We start from the raw sequence: 10,013 nt of genomic DNA on the forward strand, positions 1-10,013 counted from the left end.
GTTACAATTATTGCTATAATAAAATATTATTTTTAAGTGCGTCTTCTTGTGCAGTTTTTAAAATCAAGTCTGTTGTTTGAGGTGATGAAATATATTTTTTCAAAGAGAAAATTATTGTTGTTGATGCTTGAATAAAAGAGAAAACCAATTTAGACAATATTCCATTTGTCAGAAATAGAAAACGTTTGATCAAATTGAGCTCAAAGCGTTCCAGATTGCAGAGTGTTTTGGTTCTTGACGATAAGACTTGATAAATTCTCCTGTTGTGCTTCGACAGATGCAATCATTATGCTAATACAGTTAATAATCCAGTGTGCTTTGGGAAAAAGACCCAATCGGGATTTGTGGATCAGGCATTAGCAAGAGGGTCAAATGAGTAGGTCTTTTTTCAAATATAGATTATATATTTTTTCCTCCAAATACACTAATCAAATAGTAATAGTCTATTACTACAGTGACTTACTATCGCTGCCATCATTGCTACTACTTCTGCAACTCTTACTAATACTACTACCACAGAGCTTCTCAAAGTGTGGGCCAAGGAGGGTGGACATCACTCACGACAGATGTGTTTAGACCAACAGAAAAATGTCCAGTGACAGCACGTGGTTATTCTGTAAATACGAGAGAGCAGCAGAGGAGTGGGTTAGCATGCCGCTCTGCCCCTCACACGTGTCTGGCCCGGGTTTAGAACGAGTCATAGCTTCTATATGTACAAAATGCATAATGTCCCTCCTCATTCTCTCCATGCACCTCTGTCCCTCTTCTGTCTCTCCTCTGTCCTTCTTCTGTCTCTCCTCTGTCCCTCTTCTGTCCCTCTTCTGTCTCTCCTCTGTCCCTCTTCTGTCCCTCCTCTGTCCCTCCTCTGTCTCTCCTCTGTCTCTCTTCTGTCTCTCCTTCGTCCCTCTTCTGTCCCTCCTCTGTCCCTCCTCTGTCCCTCCTCTGTCCCTCCTCTGTCTCTCCTCTGTCCCTCCTCTGTCTCTTCTCTGTCCCTCCTCTGTCCCTCCTGTCTCTCCTCTGTCTCTCCTCTGTCCCTCTTCTGTCCCTCCTCTGTCCCTCCTGTACCTCCTCTGTCTCTCCTCTGTCCCTCCTCTGTCTCTCTTCTGTCTCTCCTCTGTCCCTCTTCTGTCCCTCTTGTCTCTCCTCTGTCCCTCCTCTGTCTCTCCTCTGTCTCTCCTCTGTCCCTCTTCTGTCCCTCTTGTCTCTCCTCTGTCTCTCCTCTGTCCCTCCTCTGTCTCTCCTCTGTCTCTCCTCTGTCCCTCTTCTGTCCCTCTTGTCTCTCCTCTGTCTCTCCTCTGTCCCTCCTCTGTCCCTCTTCTGTCCCTCCTCTGTCCCTCCTGTCCCTCCTCTGTCTCTCCTCTGTCCCTCCTATGTCCCCCCCTTGTGCGCTTCTGTTCTGGTTCCCTTCGTGTTTGTCTCCAACCTCGCTTTTTCGAGTCTAACTTTTAAACTTGTTCCACTCCTGACAGCTCAGGCACTATAAACATCTGAAAACTATAAGAGAATGGTCATCTCCACTGTGAGACAGAATCTAAAAAAAACAAAAACATTCCGAAATCACATTGTATGATTTCTAAGTAATTTATTAGTTGGTTATGACAATCAATCAGCAAGAATTGTGGCCATCAAAGACGTGTAAGTCTGCTTTTAAAAAAGTGCACCTCTACTCCACTTACTAATCTACATTTGCTGGTAATGAGCCAGAACAAGGCTGCAGGTGAATGATTGACATGTGGGAGAACTCGGCTGTCCACGCCACGAGGAAATGAGACTCAGGTTGCGTGCCAAAAATCCTCTATTATTCCTTTAATTTAATTTATTGAAACAGCGTTGGATGTTTTGTGCAACCTAAAATGCTGTTACAGTGGGATGATGTGAGACATTGGTCCCCCGACAAAGTGGCCCAGCCACTCTCCAGACCTTAATCCAGTAGAACATTTTTTGGAGGGATCTGAAACAATGTGTTGCTCAGCGACAGCCCTGTATCCTGACAGATCAAGAGAAGATCTGTCGGGAGGAGTTGGCCAAAATCCCTGCTGCAGTGTGTGCAAACCTGGTCAAGCAATAACATACAAATCATTCATTTCTGGATTTTTATTCTTTTTCAAATTTCAGACCCCTCCATTCTAAGTGGGAGAACTTTCAAAATCACAGGGTGTTCAAAAAAGTTGTTTTGCTCACTGTAATTACACTTTGTTAAAACCTGACAAATGCTGGTCCTGGTTCAGGGGCAGGACTATCCCGCTTGGTAGGGAAACTTTTGCTTCTGGTTTCTCTCTTTAGGCCGATAGCAGGGACACAGCGCACAGACATTGTTCCACTTCGTGCTTGATTCGAAGCGCTTCTGAAGCACGTCTGTGCGCCAATGCTTCTTGTATCTCTGGAGGATCAGGTTGTAAAGGAACAGAACTCTGCTCTTCTCCCTCTTTGGAAAGTTAAAGGCACAGATGAATCTTCTCAGACGGCTAGTGTAGATAGCGAGGAGGCTCCACAGCATCAGCATCAGGACACAGGCGGCACAGTAGTAGTAGACGTTGACCGAAAGCGAAGCGGGCACGACTGCGCATGCAATGTTGCTGCTGTCGACGTCAATGTGGGAAGAGTGGTTGAAGGCGCGAATTGTTTTCCTGAGGAGACGGGCCATGGTGCCAACCCCTTCCACTTTCAGTTGCACATGGTGAAAAGCTGTCACATTAAACTGTGTTACAGTGTTGCGGCTCACAATCTCCAGGATGTGGAACAGAACCAGGTCCAGACTGCCCAGAGCCAAAGTCAGGAATCCGAACGAGACCGACTGAACCACACCAGAGAACAGACGTGACATCTCCTGGGGGTGGATCCTCAAACTCCAGGGCTTGATGAATCTGCTCTTGTCGGATTTACCCAGAGGAAGAATACAGCGCTTTCCCCGAGTCTTCCTTCGCGACTCAATGCATCTGAAATATGATGTGATGTAAACATTATCGAAGTGAAGGTTTGTCCTGTAGCGCCAAAGGTATCTCACTGCTTGGAAGAAGACGGTGATAAAGGTGAGGGACTTGGCTGTCTCTAGAACATTCATCAGGAATTCGGATCCGGATCTAAGCTTGTTAAGCGAGTCTTTGACTGAATCAACAAAGAGCTTGTCAAATTCAATTCCATCAAAAAAATCCTGGTTCTCCTCCTCTTCCATGGCCACATTGGCGCGGAACTCGTCCTCGAACTGGACCATGGACTTGTCCAGCTTGTCCCACAGCTTGCCTGTGTTTCCGCCCAGCGGCATCCGGTCTGTGCACCATGGTGTCATCACATGGAGGATGTCGCAGAGGAAACTGGATTTCATTACTAAACACAGGAGATTGTTCACAATCGGGAGTGCGATTGTGGCCATGCACTTCAACCACTTTTTATTGAACCATTCAACGCAGCGAGCCTTCGCCCTTCTGACAACATCATCACACTGCAACATGGTCTTTTCAGACATTTTCTGCTGCATCTGGCTATCAGTATCTTTGGAATTGCCTCCGTAATGATGGTACACTTCCTGTTTGAATGACTTGTAATTCTCGCCTACTTTCTTAGACTCCGACCCCAAGTCTGTGCCTGTGAGCTCCTCAGCGATGTGGAGGAACGGTATCATAGCCTGTTTCCACAGAAGACGACTGTTGTTCACCTGAAGGTCCATATTACAGGAGAGACTCATCGCACATGCCTGGATGTTGTTCTGGAGGTTCTGCCATGGACCTGAGTAGAGCTGAGTCAGGAGGAGCAGGAAGATGTACGCTCTGCCCCTGGAACCGAGCAGGAAGGGAAACGTGAGCAGCAGCGAACACCTGACCAAGGCCGAGCAAGCCCCGCCCACAGTGCACACACCGGTGAAGACTGCTCCTGCCCTGAACTTCAGCTCCATGTTCAGGGGAAGGTTGTGGGAGACGCCTAGAAACAGGACAGCTCCACAGAAGGCTCCCAGCAGCGCTCGGTGCACGAACCTCAGCGTATGCGCTGCTTTGGCGCACTGATGACCGACAGATGAAAAGCGGGACCTGAGCATGATCCAGCGCCAAAATCTCTGAGGACAGCATGAAGTGGAATTACAATTACTTCTTTTTGTGTCTTATGGCGGCTGGCAGCCATCTGCAAAGGTTGTTGTTGTTGTTGTTGTTGTTGTTTTATGGCGGTTGGCAAAGGTGCTCCTCTGGTTTCAAATTAAGCCTTTATTACGTCACAATGACTGACACTCTGTAACCATGGAGATAGTTGTACGTCTTCAAAGCATGTGTTTTCACGCTTTCTTTCTCCCTCTTTCTCTTTTTTTCTCTCTCTCTCTTCTTTTTTCAAGCTCCTTCTCTCGCTTTCTCTCCTTATTTCTCTTTTTTCTCGCTCGCTCTTTCTTTCTCTTTCTTTTGCTCTCTTTCTCACTCTCATTCTCTATCGTTCTCTTTCTCCCCCCCTTTTTTTCTTTTTAACTGTATAGTGCAAAACACATACTTTGAAGGGGTACACCTACAGTGGGTGGTGGTAAATGCACCTTTTCAGTTGGCTGCTAACTGCTATTAAAAGCAACACAACAACAATAATAACAACAACAGCACCACCAACAACAACATAGTACCCCAACAGCATATTAATTTCTATTTCATCCTCATTTAATGTTACATCTATTTATAAAAGATATAAAAGGATCCAGTTTCCCTCTGTGTAATGTAATTCATGGTTGTTTTGTGTGGGGTGGTAACAAGGCCATCATTTTAACAAAGTAAAAAAATGAAAGGGTACAACTTCATGAATTTTTACTTAATTTTCTGGGATAATATGTGGTATAAATAAAAATGGTAGCTTTAAACCAATCACGTACTAGTTTAGGTTGAAAAGTTGAGAATGACGTTGAAATGTAGAGCAGAAAACTTTTTCTAATTTTGTCTAAATAATACAAATCTTATTGTGCTGGTTTACCTGTGTAAAATACTACAGTACTCACATCTTTCCCATAAAATACAACAAAAACAAAACATTTTCTACACAGTATACACAGACTGCCCTAAGTTTAGATGAATGTTATGCACTTCATATTAACCACTCAGAAGTACTTGGTTTTAGTTTGGTTATTTGCAATATTTTATTTCCACTTCTGCATTTCAGGACTCGAGCCAGGGTAGATATCCTCCATCAGCATTTATTTATTAAAATGACACAAACCGTTTTTGCAGTCTAAATATTCAATCTTATTTAGGAGCCATATGATGTCACGTTTGCAGCAGCCTGATGATGGTAGATGTATCATTACAGATAGGATGTGTTACAAATGTTATCCACAGAAATTAGACAAAATAACTTGGAACTTGTATTTTTTAACATGAGAAAAAGCAGTGAGTCAATGAAATGGACCCAAGTGAATGTATCCCTCATTCCAGGAGTGTTCCATTGTAGAAAAAGATGCTAAGGAGAACCGTTTGGCCTTGGATTGTTCAACTATCAGAGGAGAGGACAGGGAAGGTCCAAATAGAAATATAGAGGAAACCTACATACATGGATCAGTATCTGCTCTTTGGCTCTAACCACCCACTACAGCACAAACTGGGTGTGATCAGAACATTACAACACAGAGCCCAAGAGGTGCCCACCAGCTCAGAGAGCAAGAGGAAGGAAGAAAAACACCGGAAAGCTCTCTCAGCCTATGGATACCTGGCTTGGGCTTTACACGAAATCCTTGTTTATTTTAAACCAGGCAACACTTCAAAACAAAAACTGGTTCACCCTAAGGACAAGATGCCGACACAAAAACAAAGCAATCTAGTGTATTCTATCCAAAGCAGTGAAGAAAGTTGTAAAGAGCGTAGGAGAGACTAAACAGCCACTGCACAAGAGGCTTTACCAGCAAAGAAGACATGCAAATTCAGGACCACAGAGCGCCGTGCATCTCCATCTTAAATTCACAAACCACTCTATCAAAGACAGTGAGGTGAAGATTCTAAGCAGGAGAAGGGACGGTTTGAAAGAGGAGTTAAAGAGGCAATCTTTGTTAAAAAAAAAAGAGAATAATGTCCTTAAACAGACATGGAGGTTTAAGATTCAAATTTCTGGGTGTATATAATAGTGTCTTGAAACCCTAGAGCAGTAGACGCCCAGGGCATTCTGATGCTAATCAGGTACTCAGTGAGGAGAGAGCGAAAGTCAGTTTACAATAGGATGTATAGCCCATCAAGGTAAACAGATGTTAGTAAACACAGGGTAAAGAGGGTATTTTCAAGTGAAACCAAAACTCCCTTTAACAGGAGGTCCCGCCCGGAGGGTAGGGCTTACTCAGAGTAGAATAAATATCTAAGTTCCCCGTCTTTATTCGCAGATTGAGAATGACTCTTTGACATCTGTTACCTTTAAAAAAGACAGTATTTTTTGTCTGTTGTATAGTCGTAATCTGCGACACCTGTAGATCATTATTTCATATCGCAATATTGATCTAGTACAATTTAATAAACTAGACAACGGACAGTCCACAGTCTCAGCTGGAGTGTGATCCCTCAGAAACCTGCCAACTCTCCATGTGCACATCCCACTAATCTGTTTTTTTTTTTTTTTGGTGTCTGTCAGTTTTCGCTGTCAGTCTCCACATTCCAAACTCCATTGGATTAATTTTCTTCAGAACATGATGAAAGGTCTTGATACTTGAAAGAATTGGGTTTAGAATCTTGTTGAACTAGCACTTAAGAACTTTGAAATGAGAAAAACCTTTTGACCCTAGCCTTCATTCCAGGCACCCATATCAAAACCTCACCCACAAAGGCTCCACATGCTTTTTATTATACTTTAACCCAAATTTAACTTTGAATATTATGAAGCTTACCAGTCAAGCATTCGATCTGGATTGGATTGTGGATATTGAGTTTCTCCACAAATAATGAGAAGAAATCAGAATACTGGACAAAGCCTGGTCCCACAGAGAGAAGGTCAATGTCAGACCCTTTGTAGAATTAAGTGCAGCAGCTAAAAAACAACCTAAGGCCAAAGTTGGCTCTGCACTTATACAATATTCCTCATTTGGATAACCGAAGCCTGGTATTCTGGGAAATATACTGCCTGGGACAAGTTACTCCTCAGTACTGTTAAGTACTGCACTTTCTGATTGACTGCACATTAGTCCTGTTCACATTCGGTTTATTCCTTTAACATCAAAGAAGGAGAGGAAGATGAAGAAGAGTCAGTTCTGGAATCAAGTCTGGAGGAATCTGAAGAACGAAGTCTAAAGAAAAGAATAAAGTCTAAAGAATAAAGTCTGGCGGTAATGTAACGCTTGGATACCAGTCGCCATAAAACACCATGACCTCATGGGCTTTGTAAAACAACAAAGACGTCCCATGATCTCATGGGCTTTGTACTTCCAAAGCACCGAACGTCAAAGAGGGAGAGGAAGATGAAGAAGAGTCTCCCTGGAATAAAGCCGGTCGGTCTCTGAAACAACAACTGCTAAAGCTGCAGGGAGATTCCTTGGAACAAAGGAGCTTGATTGGGCAGATATAGAAAACAGGCTAAAGGCGCTAAATGGGAGTCGGAGTGATGGGGGTCTGCTTGTGGGGAGTCAGAGTGATCAGAGTGACGAGATGGGGGTGGGGGTGGTCTCCTGTCCTCGTCCAGTCTCGTAGACGCACGGCTACCAAGCAGCGACGTCAGTGGAAATATTAAAGCCTATAGAATGAAGCCTAAAGAATAAAGCTGTACGGTGGAAGCACCGAACGTCAAAGAGGGAGAGGAAGATGAAGAAGAGTCTCCCTGGAATAAAGCCGGTCACAAAGACATATCATGACCTCATGGGCTTTGTAACACCAAAGCAATGGAAGGAGTACTTTTACGGACTACGACAGAGTCTGAGGACAAAGCACTGGAAGTCAAGGCACTGGAAGAAGAACTTTTAGGACTACGACAAAGTCTAAGGAATAAAGTCTGGCGGTAATGCAACACTCGGATGTCAACCGCCATAAAACAACAACAACAACAACAACAACAACAACAACAACAACTATTCTAGTCACAAAGACATATCATGACCTCATGGGCTTTGTAACACCAAAGCAATGGGAGGAGTACTTTTACGGACTACGACAGAGTCTGAGGACTACGAAACGTCTGAGGAATAAAGTCTGGCGGTAATGCAACAATTGGATGCCAACCGCCATAAAACAACAACAACAACAACAACAACAACAACACTCGGATGCCAACCGCCATAAAACAACAACAACAACAACAACAACAACAACAACCAAAGACGAAGAAAATAGTAAGTTAACTGGTTGTAGATTGTTTCTGAACACACACAAACGGTTAAACTGTAGATTGCTCACCACACAAAAGCGAAGTGAGCATGATTATATTTCAGATTTCATTTAACATTTGGCCTATTTGTCACCATTTTCAATTGTGTAATCTTACTTCCTGTTGTATATGACATAGATAGAGGTAATTCCACAACTGTTCCTTACCAAACATACAGTCAATAAGAGCCAAAACCTATAGAAATTACACTAATTACCTGATAACACGGAAAATTGTGTCCGTGTAGTTTTGGCATTTCACATTATATTAAAAAAAGTAATAAATCCTAATATTAAAGCAGAATACTTCATCGTTCTGGCTTCCTACAATATGCAATAATGTGAGCAGAACAAATAAGGATTGGTAAAATGTTAGATATTTGCACGCTTGAAAAAGAGAACAATGTAAACATGGCTGGTTTTATTGCAGGCCATTCTTGGTGACCTCATTTTTCATCTCTAGGGTCTTCTTGTGACCCATATAAATACACTTTTGATTTATTTAAAACAAGAACTCTGCACAAACAACATTAATAGAACAGAGAAATGCATGCCATTCGCATGTGGACAAAATATATGATTCATGCCAAAAAAAAATGGTTAAATTGAATGAATAGAAATTAAGGTTTTGAGATTTCTGTCATGTCCTTGTGATTTTAATGCATATTTTTCCTGTTGTGTGAAGCACTTTCAATTGCCTTGTGTATAAATTATGCTCTACAAATACATTTGCCTTGTAATATCTGTTCATAAACGTTACAGGCTACAGACTGTACTGAATGTACAGCATAGTTTGTATTTAAATCAATTCAAGTAAATGTATTTTTGTAACGCACGAATCACAACAGCGAGGCGACAGTATTTAATGCAGGGATTCAGTATTCTGTGACTAAATACATTGTAAAAAAAAATAATGATAATCTCACTTACCAACACTGTTCATAATTGAGTTCAGTTCATAATTATCAACAGCATTTCAGATGGTGCATTATTGTCCACATTGATTAATCCTGCTGTATAAGATCTTATACAATACATACTAAGTTTGTTGCACCTGCAGCGTACATTTCTTATGAGCTCATACAATCCATACTTCTGCCAAAGTGTACTCTAGCAGCTGTTGCTATGGCGGTTGCAACAGATATTTTCAACAGTTCTGTGGTTTTGAATCAGAATCAGAATCAACAAACATAGGAACTTGTGTTGGTGATTCGGTGCAACTTAAAACAATGAATAAGTCAAAAGAGAAACAATTTAAGTCTACTTTGGGATAAAAATAAGATAAGATAAGATAAGATATTCCTTTATTGTCCCACATGGGGAAATTTCATTGGTGCAACGCAGGTAGATACAGAGGTAGATACAGAAGAACAGATCACTTATAGGAAGTCTGAAAAACACTTTCAGTAGAAGATCTCCTATAAATAAATAAAAACTCCCATAGACAAATAAATAAATAAATACCATTGCATGTGATCCCGACAGTAATTGCACATGAATATGTGTCACGACAGCACATAGATTGCACATGAATTTCACAGTAATTGCACATGAATTGCACATGAATTCCAACAGCAATTGCACATACGACAGAATTGCACATCAGTATTAGGTTAGGTCAGTATTGCGACGGGATAACGTGACGATCTCCGGGTAAGACGACTGTTCTCCGCAGTTTCATGAGTTCCTCCTTTGTGGAAACGCGGTACGGCGCCGGCCGGGGGGCGG

At 42.3% G+C, this 10,013-nt stretch overlaps 1 protein-coding gene across 1 annotated transcript; it reads right to left on the reverse strand.

Moving 5' to 3' along the window:
- Nucleotides 1-2,236: 2,236 nt before the first annotated feature.
- Nucleotides 2,237-4,030, reverse strand: dcst1 (DC-STAMP domain containing 1). Its single transcript, XM_072439249.1, has one exon. The coding sequence runs from the start codon at nucleotides 4,028-4,030 to the stop codon at nucleotides 2,237-2,239; it is 1,794 nt and encodes a 597-aa protein (XP_072295350.1).
- Between the last annotated feature and the right edge of the window lie 5,983 nt (nucleotides 4,031-10,013).

The sequence above is a fragment of the Eucyclogobius newberryi genome, unplaced genomic scaffold, assembly GCF_026437365.1.
Source record: "Eucyclogobius newberryi isolate DKJ021-1_F unplaced genomic scaffold, fEucNew1.0.hap1 SCAF_9, whole genome shotgun sequence".
NCBI lineage: Eukaryota > Metazoa > Chordata > Actinopteri > Gobiiformes > Gobiidae > Eucyclogobius > Eucyclogobius newberryi.